Source organism: Odontesthes bonariensis, chromosome 4 (assembly GCF_027942865.1).
Source record: "Odontesthes bonariensis isolate fOdoBon6 chromosome 4, fOdoBon6.hap1, whole genome shotgun sequence".
Taxonomy (NCBI): Eukaryota; Metazoa; Chordata; class Actinopteri; order Atheriniformes; family Atherinopsidae; genus Odontesthes; species Odontesthes bonariensis.
In genome coordinates, this window is record NC_134509.1 from 17210929 (window position 1) to 17228994 (window position 18066).

The following is an 18066-nucleotide window of genomic DNA, read 5'->3' on the forward strand; positions in this document are numbered from 1 at the left end:
TCCTCTGTATCTAGTTCATCTGACCCCTATTCAGTTACAAATCCGCACATCAGTCCTGTTTATTTTAACACGGTGTGCACACGGCCGCCAGAATCCCATCTCGTTTCGTCACATTTGACAGTTGGAGTCTTCTTAAATCCTGGAGTTGGAGCGCATGCAGCAGGGGGATCTGCACAGGAGGGGTTTTGACGTGAACTAACATTCTTAGGAGTGAGAATTGCCCAAGAACAGCAAGCACACAGCTCCTCTGGGAGATGTGAAAGGTCCTCTCTCATGATGATTGCCATAATCCAAGCCATCTGTGCCAATAGGCGCCGTGTTTTCATCTGCCTCCTCAGATCGCCTCGGCTTGCAGTTCAGCCCGCTCTCCCACCAGTCTTATTTGATTATCATTTGTGCTGCTTTTTTCCACAAACTCTTGCCAAAGATGACCATTGTTTTGTGTCTGATGGTCTCAGCATCCAGTTTCCATGTGTTGGATTAGCCAGAAGAGATGTGCAATATCATTGACGGTGACAGTTAACTTTTGTGTTACTCTGTATATCCTGGATTTATCCCTCTTGGGCAGGCACTAGTGTGTTTGCAGGAATTTATTTTTAAGAATACTGTGCTGACAGATACAGTTTTATGATATATGACTTAGTTTGAAGGTCAAACGTGATCACCAACTCAGACATATAATTTGCACTGTTGCAATGTGAGTTATTTTAACAAACAATCCAAAAGTAGCTTGTTCAGTGTCAACAGTAGTAATAAAGAATAAGATGTTTAATGCTGTTGATTCCGTGACTAACAACAAAATACGGGACAAATCTGACACGCCTCTGTTTTGTGGCCCTGGTTCCTGGAAAAATGCTTTTGATAAAAAAAAAAAAAAGTAAATATTCAATTCAAACATTTCACAGCTGTAGGCACAGAAGATCCTGTAGATTTCCATCTGAGAAGCATATTGAGCTACATTTCCAACACAGGAAACACCTTTTTCTCTGACCACAGGAACCTTGTTTGGAGGCTGCTCTGATCTGCAGGGCACCTCCATCTCTATGGTGGACATCTGAGACAGTCGTGATAACCAACTCTTCAGCAGACTTGATTTGCCTAATCTACACTGAACCTTTGACCTCGGTAGAAATGCAACACATCCTGGAATTATCTTTTAGCTTCTGGAAAAAAAAAGGCTTCAGGCTGTTTAAGAGTCGTTGGTCTAAAAGCATCTTTAGTTTTTAGAAAGGGTAACCTTTTTTTAGACTGATTTGGACACTGTTTAGGTGTCAGTCCATCTATAAAACAACTGTCAGCAACTTAGTATCACAGCATGTTTGGGTTTTTTTTCAAAATGAAGAAAAAAAAACTGACTTTACCACTCATCTCAACAACAATAGTAGTTCCACAGAACCATCTTTTAACAATAGTGTAATGCGGATGTTTGTTATTTTATTTTTTGCAAAATTGAATGCCATATTGTTTTTTGTACATAAAAATACTTAGAGCTCTCGTAACAATGCAACCATTTACTGGTAGCGCTGCTGGTGATATGAAGAAAGGCATACTTGCTCTTTAGCTCTCTGAGCTGTCTCCGAAGACATCTGAGATGATTTAGGAACATGCATCACTAAACTGCAGCTGCTGGGCAGAACCACCACAGTCTGTGGTCAGATTCAGATGAACGGGTGTCTGTAGAAAAACCATGAACCGTGTTTGCAGGCCAGATGAGGTTTTTGCTTCTTTTGTCAGTTTTAAAGGTGACACATGTCATCTTAGGTTTGTTTTTTTTTGTCTCTCTGTGGTTCTGTTTTCAGTTAAGACCTTCACATAGGACCTGAGCGTAGCAGAGGCAGCTGAAATTAACCTCTGAACATGAAGATAGACTTCTGCTTTTTTTTTTTTTAACATCAAGAATCTCGTGGATGCATTAGAATGTGAATGAAGCAATAAAATGAATAAATGTCTGAATGTATCGAACAGCATATTTTTCATTAAGTTAATATGACGGCAGATGAGATAACTCAAGTAGATTTTTCTTTAACTGCTAAGGTAGAGGGCCTGTCATTTTATCCCTGGGTCTAGTCTTTGACAAGTCTGGGTATATGGGAAATTATACGGGGTGATCTTGCATGTAAAAAAATATATATATATATATATATATATATATATATATATATAAATATTAATTGTAGTTTTAAGCCCACAGGCTGGTCACCATTCATTAGTCAATCACCACAAATATATTGAAAGAAGATGGTAAATTACATGTGTGTTAAAGTGTTTACATTAACTTCCATTAATGTCCATCCTTCAGAGGAGAATGCTGTGGTGTGGTACAGTCTGCTGCCGGGCCCGGGCTATGAGCTTTTCAGCATAAACCCATACACCGGTCTGATTACCACTGCATCCCACCTGGACAGAGAGCAGCAGCAACATTTTACCCTAAGAGGTAGTACACTTGCCCAAACACACACACACACACACACACACACACACACACACACACACACACACACACTTAAAGATACAACCTGGTAAACCTGAGTGGCACAGAGAGTTGAACTGAGTCCTCTGATGCACACTGTGTGCCTTAAAGTCTTAAAACTTGTGTGTTGCTATATCTCCCCTTTGTTGACATAGTAATAAGGGAAAAAAAACAGCATGATGGTGCTAAACTTGTCAACAGGACCTTTTACATGTCTGCACAATAATGTATAGTTCCTCTCCGACAATACTTAAGAACAGAGGCAACAGAATGCACTGCAGAGTTCACTGCTACATCACCACCAGCCGCCAGCATCACCGTTTTTTGTTGAGACCCAGTCAGGCCTCTAGTTGCGGGGCATCCTTGGGAATAGAGTGACAGTGAAAGCCTTTGGATTATCACAACTAGTGGTGTGGGCTGTAATTGGGGAAGTGTGCACCATTTGTACCTTGACTTCTGCTGGCTGTCACTGTGGGACTTGTGGTGTTCTGGCTGGGTTTTGCTTAAATGGTGCTGTGGATGGGGCTCAAAGGAAGAAAAACTCAGCTTGTCAAAATACTCCGCCTAATGTTTACAAGGCCTCAGTGACTAGAAAGACGTGGGAGTTCTTACAAACTGAGAAATGTGATGACAAACATATCAGTCCATCAGAATTCAGTGTAGCTCACATGGCAAACACTAGGTCTGTAATCCCATATTGTATTTAGTCTGTATCAAAGATACAGACTAAATACACTATTACACAATAGACTGTGATTTGTTTCTTAGCTGGTGCATGAGTGGTTGTGATCAGCATCTCCTATACAAGCTTGTTTTAATGGAATCTCATCTGATATGACATTGGTGATATAAACACAGCCAACAATGTGATTCTTTTCATTACACAATGTTCCTGATTAGCAGCGCATTGGATTTAATAATGGTTTCAGATCTTCCCACTGAAGTGTTATGTACCTAATTCCTTTGATCTTGTAAAAATAAACTAGCAAAAATAAAATGTATAAAGTAGTTTGCTGCGCTCTCATAGACGGACATTTCTTTGATTCTCTGTTTCTCATTCTCTTCTCATGCATCACAGCCAAAGTCATAAAGAAATCGATGTCAGCCCTCTGCATGAGGGCAACTTTATTCAGCAGTTTGATTTATGTTAGGGAAAGTTTTAAAGGGCTGAACTGTATAAACAGCCTCTACCAACTGCACTGCAGCACCCTCAACCTTTTGGGATGTTTGCTTTCACTCTCACTTGGGTACACACAGTAATTATTTCAGCCTATCCAGCAGTGGTTAGTGATTAAAAAGGCTTTCAGATGTTTTATCACAATATTTGTACAGTCACCAGTATGACGAACAATTAAATCCAATAATAAAATCTAATGACAGGAAAGCCTGAATGTCTTGAAGTGGTGCCAAAATCGCAGAGTTCTTGGAAAATACTGAAATATGTGGAGACGGTTTTTTCTGGCAGCAGATGACTTTGGAACGAAATGAAATATCAAATTCTTTTCTGTTTTTTTTTCAATCTGAAGAGTTTTGCTGCAATTAAAAGTCAAATAGTGCCAACTTTGGTCAGCAGAGATGGAGCCAGTAATTGCTTTATTGGTGTATATTGACACTGTGTAAAAATGTGTTTTACCTTCTAAGACTCAAATATATTCAACATCAAACAGATTTTCTCAAAATGTTCCACAGACATTCTTGTGCAATCACTAATGACATCGATCTGAAATAACCATGATAATAATCAGAGAAAGACAACTGACATAGCAGGAATGTGCTGGTCATGTCATGGTAATATTCTTTTTAAGGTGAACATAATAAACATTATACTTCCAAAACTTCAGCCTGTTCCTTATCTTCTGTGCTCAATCTCCACTGAACTACTGAACATACACAAAATGCCAAAAGAGGACCTCAGGGCAAAAAACAAAGAACAGCAAAAGCTGCTGTTAGTAATACCAACTCTGATGTTTCAAATTTTCAGAATATGTGATTATAGTTTCCACATGCTTTGCAGATTTAGAGAAACCTCTCATTTTCACAATGTGAAGATGTTGGATAACTTTTTTATTCCTGTCTGCAGTCCAGGCCCGTGACAGCGGCGCTCGGCCTCTATCGGGGACGGCCACAGTGCTGTGCTCTGTGCTGGACGACAATGACAACCCCCCAGAGTTCATGCAGTCATCGGTCCGGATCAGCCTGCCAGAAAACCTTCCTCCTGGGGTCATCCATACTGCTCTGGCCTCTGACCCAGACCAAGGAGAAAATGGCATTATATACTACTCAATATTAGGTAAGAAGCGAATATGATGTTCCATATGTGACCCTATTTACTACTTTATTACAACTTGGATCAGTTTTATTGTAGTTCAAGATGCTATTTGTGTTGGTCCAAATACTGCATTATGATTTATAGACTATCCTTCCTAGATAAAGGGTTGGCCTATAGTGTACCTGCACTAGCATGTAAAGCTTCTCTTAGCTTGTTTACTGTGTTTAAATTTGATCCTCTGACTGCTTGTGTTGGACAGAGTACCAGCCATGTTTCCAGTTATCAAATATATCTTTTGTGTGTGTACATTTTAATCATGACTTGTTGAAACCATACTATATAAGCTTAAATCTTTCCCTTTATCCCTGTCCACTGCCTCAAGGTGAGGACTACAGAGGCCGATTCACCATCAACAGTCAGACCGGCTCTGTCAGTACCACACAAGTCCTTGACCGGGAGGAGACGCAGAATTACACACTCACCATACAGGCCTTGGACTATGGTCCCATCCGGCTCAGCTCCACCACCCAGCTTCAGCTGGTGTTGCTGGACCAGAACGATAACATCCCGTCTTTCAGCCGTAACAGCTATCACGCTTCCATCAGTGAAGGCCTTCCTGCTGGAGTTGAAGTCCTGCAAATGACTGCCTTCGATCCAGACGAGGGGCCCAATGGGGATGTAACCTATTCCCTGATGGAGGATAGCAGCCAGGGGGCCTTTTCAATGGATGCCTTCACCGGAGTGATCCGCACTACCAGGGCTCTTGACAGAGAAAGTCGGGCTCAGTACACCCTGAGAGCTGTTGCCACTGACGGCTGCACTCGGGGACCGCTGAGCTCTGTGGCGTCAGTGACCATCCAGGTGGAGGATGTCAATGACAACATGCCAGTCTGCGATCAGAATCCCTTAAATGCATGGGTTTCCATGAGGACTCCACCAAACCAGGTTATTACTACAGTGTTGGCAACAGATGCTGACCAGGGGGAGAACGGGACAATACAGTTTATGTTATCTGAAGAGGAAAATCTTTTTGACATCAACCCAGAGTCAGGAGAAATTTCACTTAGAAGACGAGTGAGGGCAGGATTCTCTGGAAAAAAGTTGCAGGTTGTGGTTTCAGACCGAGGACATCCTGCTCTGACCTCCACCTGCCTGGTTTTCATCCATCTGAAGGGGGAACGTGAGGGATTTCAGTTCACAAGCAAAGTGTACAATGCCACTGTCATGGAGAACAGCAGGGCCGGTATGTTTTACCACCTGTAATCCTGTTGTTTTCACTGAAACCGTTTGAAACCTCAGCAGTCTTTTCACTTTCTCTTTTTCAAGGCACTTTCATTGTAAAAGTGGAAGCCAGTGACCAGACCGAAAGCGGACAAAGAATCACATACAGCATATTTAGTGGCAACGAGAAACACATTTTCTCCATCAACCATCACACAGGTAATAAACACGAATTTCTGAACAGAGACTTTGATTTTGTTCTATTTTCTTGTTATTCTTTTAAGTTTTTGTGTTCACTTGACTGACTATAATTAGCAGATCAGAACCCTGTTATGACTTTGCTAATAGCACAAATTCTCATTCACCCATCCGTTGTAATTTCCACAGAAATGTCCAGAAAATACATTTTTGATCAGTAAGAGTTGTTGTTTTCATCGTCATTCTTCAAAAGAGCTTTTCATCTAATCAGGCTCATATGTGTTTAGTTTTGTCGTGTTTTTATACTCAAGCATTTCCTAAATATTTATGATTTTGCCTGTCTGATTTGACCACATTCAATCTCAATCTCCTTTTGGATTCATGTCTACATAAAGTATTTGTGCAGAGACGGTTGATGCACTGACGTTGGACTGAACATTTACCATTAAAGTTCTTGTGTCAACTGGTTTGTTCACAGATCAAAAGTTGTTATTTTTTCCAGTGCTTTCCCTACACTGGTCCATAACTTGTCAAAATGAGGAATTTCAAGGCCTACGGAGAAAAGGCTTTGTCCACAGTAAAATATTTATGCAAACATACTTTAGATCAATCTTAAAGGGATAGTTCGCCTCTTTTGACATGAAGCTGTATGACATCCCATATTAGCAATATCGTTTATGAACATTGACTTACCCCCCGCTGCGTCCTGTGAGCCGAGTTCCAGCCGAGTTTTGGCGTTGAAGAAGGTAGTCCGGCTAGTTTTCTAGATTCCCGAAAATAAAGCGTGTTGCTTCTCAAAACAATATGCGTTCAAAAGAGTAATACATTCGCATCACAACATCGTCCATCCAGAAAGTCAGACCTCACAATCGTTTGGCGCTATTTCTCTCTTCCTTCGTATCACTGCGTGCTGTGTAAACTGTGCAGACCGAAGAGCAGACCAAGCAGTCCCCTGCTTCCGAGCAGTAAACACCGTAACAGGTGCGGCTATCGCTAGGTGGCTGGATGCATTGATATCAAGGAAGGCATAAATAGCGCCAAGCGAGGGACGATTTTGTGATGCAAATGTATTACTCTTTTGAACGCATATTGTTTTGAAGCAAGACGCTTTATTTTCGGGACCCCAGCCAACTAGCCGGACTACCTTCATCAATGCCAAAACTCGGCTGGAACTCGGCTCACAGGACGCAGCGGGGGGGTAAGTCAATGTTCATAAACGATATTGCTAATATGGGATGTCATACAGCTTCATGTCAAAAGAGGCGAACTATCCCTTTAATTTCTCTTCCATATTGATTAAAAAAATCAAGCAAAACCTCCTTGAATGTTGTTTTGGGAGCGGCTTTTTGGCTTACTGTCATGTTTCCATGTGATTTAGGTGAGATCCGAGTGCAGAAAGATAACTCTCTGGACTTTGAGGTGAGCCCTCAAATCCAGCTGGTGGTGCTGGCTGACAGCGGGCTGCAGACGGCTTACTGCAGAGTGTCCATTACCCTGCTGGACATCAATGATAACGCACCGCTGTTTGAACACAGCAGCTACAGAACATCTGTTTGGGAAGGGCAAGTTCACAGCACCTACATCATGCAGGTACACTTTTGATATTTAACCCGTTTGGAAATAGAACACAGAGGAAGGGCTTTCCTTGATTTATTGTGATAAAGGGTTATGTGATCTCACTGATGCTGAATATTTCCTATATTTTGAGCAGGTGTTTGCATCTGATGCTGACAGCGGTGTTAATGGGCAGATTGAATACTCCATCCTGTCTGGTAACAATAACGACGCATTCATTTTGGACTCTGTGCGAGGCATCTTGGCCACCAATGTTCTACTGGACCGTGAGATCACTTCCTCATACAAGTAGGCTCAACTTGCATTAAATCTTTTGATGTGAGCTTTTACTGGATGAAGGGTATTTTAAGTTCTAGCGTGCAACATTTTGTCGGAAATGCAATATAATATCCATACCTGTGTTTCTATTTGTGTGTTATCAAATGGAAATGTGAATCATTTGTATAGCTTGTTTTGTATAGTAGAAGGTCATAAGATTTATTTTTTTGAATTATAGAAGTCAGCTCTTAATGTGTGGTCAGTTTGAGCCTGCTAATGTAGAGGGCCCCTTCCCACTTGCATTTTTAAATGGTATCACTTGCATGTTCTTGCAAACAGACACGTGACATCTGCAAACTCATATAATGCCTTATTTTTTTATTTATCACACAGAATTTATAAACACACCGATCCTGTTATTTAGATGATTTCCAAATAAGATTAATTTTATTTATTTTGCATTGTCAAAAGCAAAGCAAAGCAGACAACATTTACACTACACAGTCGATTGTTGTCTCTCCCTATGGGATTGGTAACAGTTTGCGATCAGTTTAGCAGGTGAATAAGATCAGTATTCGAGTGCTAAGACCTGGCTGGGGTTAATTTTGCAACATCCCTGCCGTGCTACGCAGTGTGTGCACATGCACACTCAAGGAATAACTGACATTAGTTTGCCTGGTTACGTCTCCTCTGTTTAGACCATCCTCTGGCAGACCAGTGCCTCTGTTCCTCTGAGGTTCAGTCAGCCATGACATTGTGCAGACATGCAGACATGTGAGAAAGATTTCACTTTGTGGTCCTCTTATTGCCCTGGACTACACAGTCTGTTGGAGAGGTTAAAGGGTTTGCTAACTCTATAGTGGAATGAGATTCAACAGAGGTTTTAGGTTCAACTTGGGACAAAATCATGATTTTCTGTTGCAAGTCAGTGAAGTGAGTGCTCTGGCTCCCTCCCACAGTACAAAGGCGTGCACATTAGGTTGATTAGTGATTCTGTGTGCATGGTTTGCCCTGTGCTGGACTGTCAGCTTCCCCAGGGTGTGCTCCTTCCCTTTGATATTTAAGAATGTGAATTAGTTTTCTTTACTTTGGAAAATTAGAGAGGTAATTTGTTAGATTCAGTGCGTAAAGTAAAAGTATATGTACTGCAAATGAGCATATGGAATGTTACACACAGCATCTTGCAGAGTTGGTGAAATGGGTTTGATTATGATCCAGACTGTGATCTGCCCAACTTTTCTCCATAAGAAAGCTTTCTGACAGATTGCCTGACAGGCCAACGGGGGAACAATCAAAGTGAAACGAAATATCATTACATGATACGTGACAACAGATAACTACGGACTCTGCTCTGTAATTCTTTATTTTCAAGATGTATGTCAGCACAACAGTTGCTCAATCTGCTCCGTTAGAAAGTAGTTCCTCATTTTAGGACGTACTCTAAGTTGGAATAGCTATATCTTTTAGGTTTTATCATATATCACACTACACTTTCTAGTTTTTTCTCTGTTATGCAGTGCAGTAGTAGATCAAAGCGTGATCCATGGTATATATTTGGATGAGCAGCATCGCATTCTTATGGCCTTTACGTTGCAGGTTGCTTCTGCAGGCAGCAGACAGGGGGAAACCTCCACTCAGTAGCACTGCCACCATCAGGATCCAAGTGGTGGACATAAATGACAACAACCCTACCATCCCACCCATGGAGCCTGTTGTTATAGCTGAGAGTAAGTCCTACTGCCCACCTAACTTTTTTGAATGACGAAGTCTCATTTTGACATCAAATCGCGTTGTACAATAGTATTTAAGTGCAAGTTTAGTCCAGCTGATATGACTTGGTTATTCTCTCCCTAGATCTACCAGCTGGTTATGTGGTCACCCAGGTGACTGCAAATGATGTCGACCTGAGCCCAACCATCACCTACAGCTTTTCAGACGACAGTAGCACCAATGTTCCCTTTGCTATCGACCGTTACACTGGTGCCATTACCCTGACCCGAGCCCTTGACTACGAGGTGGAGACAGAGTACACTCTGACAGTGTGGGCGTCTGACTCGCTCCACCAGACCACTGGAGAGGTTCAAGTTCAAGTGCTTGATGTCAATGACAACGCTCCGGTCTTCACACAGGTTTCCTATCAGGTACAACTGAACCATAAATCAATAAGAACGGATTGAGGATTTATAAGTTGCAGTTGTGAATCTTTCCTGTGCTGTAAGATGTTAATGCTGTTTATTATTCGTCTCTTGTTTACGAAAACGGCAGGTTTTGTTGTTTATTATCAGCGTAATTTCTCTAAATATAGTGAAATCAAAAAAGACAAATTACCTGTTGAACAAACTTATAGCACCCGGTATGAGTGTCTTCAAAAACGGTATATCTCATCATAGTTTGTCTTCCATCAGCCTTTAATGCTCACATTGTTCAGCCTCCTTCGCTCCAGTTTGAAGTATTTTTTTGCTCTAATTATTTGAAGTTTTCAAGCATGATTTAATAAAACCCTCTAATAAAAACCTTTGTTTTGGATACAGACTTTATAAAATCCTTCCAAAGCATTGAAAGGCTTTGTCCAGACTGAGTAATGCTCCCTATGATGAAAAAGCTGAATTTATTGTGGTGAAATGTTGGAAGGGCTCTCCTTCTCATATTGTAGAGCCATCGGGTGCGTGTCTGTAAATAATTTGTAGAATTCTCTCACTTTGATGAGTCTGCTTCTTTTGAATGTTTTTTTTTTTTTAATTGTCTTTATATATAATTTCTTCCAGATACTCTGCAGCTTATGTAGTGTCAGAATTTCCTTGTGATTAGCATCCAAGCTGAGATGTAAGGGATGCCCGATGAGGTGTTCATTATCAGAAATTAATGGACGACGCAGAGAACGGAAAAGAATGTTCTTAAGAATGCTGACAAACAATGCACCATGGAAATGATTCATCAACTACTTTTGTTTCAATTAAAAGCCTCTTATCAAATAGATCATGTTAGAAAGTGGTGTATAACTAGAAATTGAGAATACATCCTGTTTTTGCTGCAGATATGATATGAAATCAAATATTTGTTTTCTCTTTAAGGTGGAGTTGTCAGAGCTGGTTTCAGAAGACACTTTAGTTCTGACGGTGTCCGCTATCGACAGAGACTCTGGACTCAATGGCAACATCAGCTACAGACTGCTCTCATCTCCTCTACAAGGCTTTTACATCCAGCCAGACACTGGTAGAGAAAAAATAAATCTTGAGTGACGGAAAAGCTCCACTGTATCTGATTAACAGCAAACTTTAGACTCTGTGTTTCGGGAGTCTGTGTATGTGAATTAGTGATCCACGTGTATCTGCGCAGACTATGTCTGTCGTCTATAAAATTAAAAAATCTAGTAGATACCTCTGCAAAAGCCATTACTTCATGTATTACATGTTTCATGGCTTATGTCTCTCTGGAGGTCTGATCTTATCGATTAAATTCAGTTTGTCTAGCATAGTCGAGGCGCACATGCCAACTGAAAGGGCTCTGAGAAAGTTTAACTTGGTTTTGAACAGTATTTAAGATTACGGGGAGTCTTCTTTCTGTAGCAGCACATTTCCTATTGCTTATATTTTTAAGTCTTGTGCAATTCTATGGATATTGAAAAAGTGAAGGCAGTAAGAAGTCACTGGAATATATACTTTTTTTTTTTTTTTTAAAGCAAGGGAAAGAAGATAAGTCATTTAAAGCTGAAACCAAACCAGCATTGGCTTGTCATTTTCATTCAAGAGCAATTCATGGGCTTTTATCATGTTTGAACCCCAAATTAGATATCAAGAGAAAATTATCTGCACCTTTTGTGAAGCACTATTGGAAATGTGCATGAAGGCTGACTAAAGCCCTCTGACTGCAATCCAAAAATGTAATCTGGCGCTTTCTGTGGAGCAGAGCCTCTCTCTCTCTTTTTTTCCATGCTTATATGTTTCACAGTGGATGGTGCCGCTTCAGGATGCATGTGGTCATCATGCACAAAGGTTTAAGTGGCAGTGAAGTGGAATAAGAAATTAGATGGTCAAACTCTTTGATGCCATCCAACAAGAAAGTTTATCTTACACCCTGCACATGGAGTTCATTTAAGAAATGTTTCCCAGGACATGAAGTTCCACTTTGATATCTAATGACCATGACAATTTTGATTTAACTTTTTGGTCACACAAGCATATATTTTAGTTGTTATTCTAAGAAGAAACAAATCATAACATTTTAAAGGTATTACTGTTTTGCATTGGCTCTAAAGAATGGGGTGCTTGTGTCCTTACATACTCCCTTCTGTTACTGTCACAAATTACCTTTTTTTTTTACAACATGCTTGGTGACATACTGGTATGTGTTAATCTACCCCTTAGTATGTGGACTACCCTCCAGGGTACTGCAGCCTTTTCATAGTTCTTTTTACAGATAAATTCTGTATCTATGATGTATTTCATTAATCATCCATCAAAGATACTGATGGTGACACTGGTACTGTGTATTTTGGAGTTAACTGATCCAGTTTATTTGATAAACTTTTAGTTTCACCACGATTTGACGCTGAAAAGCCTCAAAATAACCCGTAACAAAAAACGACTTTCGCTTAAGCCCTTTTCAGATATGATATACATTAAATTTATGGCTTCATCAGTCTATTAAAGTGATGGCACTCATAGCAATCATTTGTGTGCTGGTTATATTTATAGTATTAAACATTAATGAGGGTTGGGACTAGTTGAAATTATTGACTTGCTATTTATTTAAGCTTGATTATCAACTGGTGTAATATCAGAAATTCACTGTTTTTCTCATTTGAAATGGTTGTATTGCAGTTACAGTAACCAGTGAAGCTGTGGAATAACACTAACTTTCACCTAACTTGGGGACAGACTCCAATAACATCCAGTTATGGTCCCGTCTGTTTGAGAGGAAAAGCTGCAGCATAATCCAGAATGTTGAAGGGGGACATTCAGCAGTTTTATTACTCTTCAATGGTGCTGCATTTAGGAGCAATCTTAGGGGAAATTTGTGAAGCATGAAATGTTGGACATCACCATTATTTACTTAACAATGTGATATGTTGGGTCCCTCTGAAAAGCAGTTCACATGACAAATGGGGACAGAGCCCAACTGTGCAGCAGTTCAGACTTGTGCTTTGTTGGAAATTATACATAATTTTCGTCTGGCCAAAGGCTGCAACCCAAAAACATCCAGAACATAGAACAAGAAGAAGAAATTAGAAAAATGGAGGCAGAAGATAGATAGATACTCCGCCACACTTCACACTAGTGGGTTCATACGACATGATTTAGAAGGAGATACTTTTGTTGAGTCAAGTTGATATTTTAAGTCTGCTCGGTACGGCCTTTCAGCTTACCTAATGTTAGCTCAAGTCTCTTGCTAAAAAAAGAGAAAATCTTTCAGCAATGGTCATCATGTCAACCATGCTTGTTTTAATGAACAAATCAGATATCATGGCAATAGATTTGAGAATTCACATGCATGGCAACGGTGGAAAATTTGTCTGTCATAATTCCAAAGTAAGGTTGTCAGTTCAAACAGTTGTCGGTTGTGGGTCCATCATTATAAGAAACTGCTTTAACTTTAACTTTAGTCATTCAAATTCAACGTTTTGATGGTAAACAGATGCAGCTATTTAAAATGGCTTCTCCCAGCCAAAGGCCAGACAATTTTAGCCTCTTTACAGCCAGTGAAAGTCTTGAAAATCATATTGGACCTGACAGAATCAGCTAGGAGGTGAATGGCCTGTGCATGAAGCAGATGGTCATTTTAAGTGGCTACATCTGTGGCGATATCAGCCAGAATAGCTTTAATGGAGTGAATTTACCCATGCCAATTTTTTGTTTTACAGGATCTGTTTATACCAGCAAGTCCTTAAAGGCCATCGCAAACGGCAACCTGATCCATCTTCTGATCGAGGCAAGAGATGGAGGAGATCCTGTGCGTTCGACTGTCACCCGCATCGACGTGTTGATTTTGGACTCCAACGATCACGAACCTTTGTTTCCACAGGACGTTTACACGCTCTCTGTGCCAGAGGATACACCCACGGACACTACCTTACTGACTCTCGCTGCAGAGGACAAAGATTGGAGCCCTGAGAATACCCATTTGGACTATGCCATCATCAGAGGAAATGAGGAGAAACGCTTCTGTCTGGAAGTAAAAATGTTTCCAGTTGACAATCAAATGAAAAATGTAGGAAAGATTGTTCTATGTAACCCTTTGGATCGTGAGACAACTGAGAGCTATGAATTAACAGTAAGTGTTTCTGATCGAGGAACGCCTCCACTGAACACCTCAGCTGTCATCAGGGTGACTGTGACAGACTGCAATGACAATGCCCCCATCTTTTCCAGTTCAGAGTACCATGCAGAGGTGAGTGAAAACAGCCAGATAGGAACCAGGCTGGTTCAGGTCAGTGCTTGGGATCCTGACCTGGGAATTAATGGCCTTGTGCGGTACGACATTATTTCTGGGAACAGTAAAGGTCACCTCAAGCTTGACCCCCAAACTGGCATTCTGGTGGTCAACCACTCACTTGACTATGAGGAAGACTTAAAATACACCCTAACCATCAGAGCATCCGATGGCGGCGAAGCACATGAAAACCATAAAGTGGCTTTTACAGTCATCTACATCACAGTGTTGGATGAGAATGACAACACTCCGTACTTCATGTTCCCTACAATTAACTGTTCAGTGCCAGAGAACCTCCCGGCATTTACACACACATGTTCTGTCCATGCTGTCGACCACGACTTAGGTCCCTATGGCCAGCTCACCTACTCTATTCTGTCCTCCTGCTTCATGGACTATGGCAGTGGCAGCCCAGAGAGGAAGGAGGCTTTTGCCATCGATCCCCTTACAGGCGACATTCACACCAGACAAACCTTTGATTACGAACGAGAGAATGAGTACTGTTTTGTTGTGGAGGCAAGGGACAAAGGTGACAAAACAACGACAGTGAGAGTGCAAGTGACCATCAAAGCAGTGGATGAGTTCAGTCCCATCTTCACCCAGAAGCAGTATCACTTCCTCCTGCCAGAAAATGTGAAGCCTGGAGAGACGGTCGGTTATGTGATGGCAATGGACCATGATGGAGGGGTGGACGGGCTGGTGGAGTACTCCTTTATGAATTCATCACCATTTTTCTCAATAAATAAAACAATTGGTGCTATCTTTCTGTCAGGGCATGTATACCGCAGAAGAGGCAGTCAAGCCAGCAAGGACATAGTGGAACTGGTTGTATCTGCAGGTAGTCCCAGATTGGGCTCCAGGACTACAACATGTCTGGTTTTTGTCAACATCTCCAGTTCAGCTGAAGCGCTTATTGGGATTCCTCTGGATGCCCACATTCTTAGTCTGAGTGTATCGCTAATTTTGTTCCTCTTTGTCCTCATCATCTTCGTGGGTTTGATTCTTAGGTGCAAGGTTAAAGAAAGTGCCATCAGAAAGGCAGCTGTCATTGCTGCAAACCTGAACCATAGCACTGGCTCCTTCAGTGGATCCAATAGCCGAACCCAAAGTGCTATATCTTTAGAAGAGTTGACACAGCCCAACATGTTGGTCACAAAGAGGGACATTTCAAAACCATACAGTCAGTCAGACTCGAGTGGACGTGGATCAGCCGAGGGTGAGACAGCTGAGGACCAGGAAATCAAGTGGATCAATGAGTACCGCTGCCATAAAAGAGACGAATCCAGCAAACAGACCACAGAGATTCCAAACTCTGCCTTACCAGGTGACAATATCTCCTGCCACTCTATTGATGTCGGACCAGAACACATTTTATCCCTTAATAAATGTTTAGTCACAGGTATGTCAAGCATAGAAAGTATCCACCACTTCAGAGATGAAGGAGGAGGTGAGGGACTGCTTCCTGCAATACTTCGGGTGAGAGATTTAGAGGAGAACATGGGAATGAAAGGGTACGCACCTCTCTCTGAAGCCCAAGCCTCTGCAGATTCTCTAGCTTCTCTAGTGTACCCTGAGGAGCAGCTGCAGGGCAGCTACAGCTGGGACTACCTTTTGAACTGGGAGCCACGCTTCCAGACTTTAGCCTCTGTATTCACAGATATAGGGATGCTTCCCGATGAGGAGCTTCAAGGCGGTCGTGAGGACTTAGCAGCAGAGTCGAGCTGTCTCATGTACCCGCCACCTCTCATAACAGGAGTGGCTCAGCCTGGTATACGGACTGTTCCTCCACGAAAGCCAGGTCGAGTGTCGGGTCTGAGCAGGAAGTCCTCTTACCCCAAGTATGCTTACTCCCCATTAGCCAGGAACACAGGACTTACCCCATCAGCTATGACACCCACGTTCTCCCCATCATTGTCCTCTCTCACCATTAGAACCCCCAGCGCCTCACCAGTTGTTTCAGACACTGGAGTGGGGGGCATCAGACTTGACTCAGGGCCCCTTACTGCAAGCCTTTTAGAGGCAGAAATTCAAGTGTAGACACAAACTTTGAGCAAGTTAATATGTAACAGTCAATCTCATCCTCCACACACCATCCAAAGCATTCTTAAGAAATGCTGCACACTTTGGTTTGTTGATATTGATACATATTCCTGGATTCATTTCCTGTATTGTCTTCCTAATTTTTATAGTTTTAGTCAGTGGTCAGACTCTAGTCTATGGTTCTGGCCTCAAAGGCTAGGTACACATTTAATATGACTGCACATTTAATATTTAATATGACTGTAGCGATTTTAATTACTCAGATTAAAGTTGATTTCATAACTCTCTTCTGTAATAAATCTGAACTAATATCTGAAAATGCCAGTGAGGTCAAGCCTGTCATGCATTATGTTCTTGTAATGCAATATTTGAATAAGAGCAGATGTTCTGGTTAGCAATTAATTACTGACTGTTTTATTGTAAATACGTTCATATGTGCATAAAATGAAATACTTTGTTACAGCAGTTCATTGCTACTTCTGAATGAAAACTTTTTCATGGTTGGTTTAACTTTAATAACCAAAGAAAGGATACATTTTTCTGTGGTTATGCCTGTCTTCCTGGAATCATAAAAAAAAAAAAAGCTGTTTTGAATCCAGACATTTTGTGCCTCGCTCGTCTTTAATGCATTCTGCAAATACATAAAAATATATGAAAGAGGATTTCTTTTGTTTTACTATCTTTGTTCATAAACCAGTAATGATCTGTTCCCCTTCATGGTTGTTTCTAAGTACGTGGATGACTGTCAATTACAACATTTTTGATAAAGAAAATTCTGTATTTCAAAAGAATATTAATAGATATCAGGGAAATTCAGCTATTTATAATAAACCCTGAAGGTTTACCTCTGAAAGGTTTTTATTTAACATTACAAGCTTCTTTAAAGGTTGGGAAATAAAAGGTTTTAAAGGACAATTTATTTATTTTTTCAATGAATTCCTTCGGTTTTAGAGGGCTGTATTAAAGGAATCCATGAATCTAAATCGGTTAAAGGTTGGATGGGTAAACTGCACCAATTATGACTACTTTAGAACAAATAAAAAAGATATTGTATTCTGCGTTTTTTACCACAAAGTGCGAAGATTCCACTTTCCAAGTAAAACAGAAAGTGAAACTCTTCCCTTTAAATTGTGTTAAGGAATTATATTTATGGTTCAACTGCCTTTTTTGTTTGTTTTTTTACTGAATCTACTTTTTTTTCAAGTCTGTCCTCAGTATATTAAGAGTCACATTGAGTAGATTTAAATACCACGAGTAAAACCGCTCCTTAACCTTTTGAACTATCTGAAAGAAATTGCAAAGTCTCTTTAAAGTCATACAAACTTGTTGGTGCTTTTGTATAACTCAATCCAACCCCCATCTCACAGAAAGAAGTGGAAAAAGTCACAAGAGATTAATGTATTGATACATTTCTAAAGTTTTTTGTCGTTTTTTTTATTTTTTATTTTTTTAAGCTTCTGGGTGCAGAAATAACTACATGGAGGAACACTGTGTCATTCTATTTTGCAACTTATTTAAGAGAGCTAAAAAGTCCCAACTTTTAAGTTGAAGAGATGAGTTGGGCACTGATGGCATATTTTCATTCAGTTGCTGTTCTATCATTTCA

At 40.7% G+C, this 18066-nt stretch overlaps 1 protein-coding gene across 1 annotated transcript in view; it reads left to right on the top strand.

The window, feature by feature from the left end:
- The window catches only part of dchs2 (dachsous cadherin-related 2), a 36407-nt gene extending 19343 nt beyond the window's left edge, over positions 1 to 17064 (top strand). Inside the window, exons 12-21 of the mRNA XM_075462369.1 lie at positions 2300 to 2434; positions 4551 to 4760; positions 5122 to 5982; positions 6066 to 6179; positions 7537 to 7748; positions 7870 to 8021; positions 9588 to 9718; positions 9846 to 10132; positions 11063 to 11204; positions 13852 to 17064. Coding sequence (XP_075318484.1) covers positions 2300 to 2434; positions 4551 to 4760; positions 5122 to 5982; positions 6066 to 6179; positions 7537 to 7748; positions 7870 to 8021; positions 9588 to 9718; positions 9846 to 10132; positions 11063 to 11204; positions 13852 to 16457 — 4850 coding nt within the window. The 3' untranslated portion in view covers positions 16458 to 17064. The remainder of the gene's footprint in view (positions 1 to 2299; positions 2435 to 4550; positions 4761 to 5121; positions 5983 to 6065; positions 6180 to 7536; positions 7749 to 7869; positions 8022 to 9587; positions 9719 to 9845; positions 10133 to 11062; positions 11205 to 13851) is intronic.
- The last annotated feature ends 1002 nt before the right edge of the window (positions 17065 to 18066 follow it).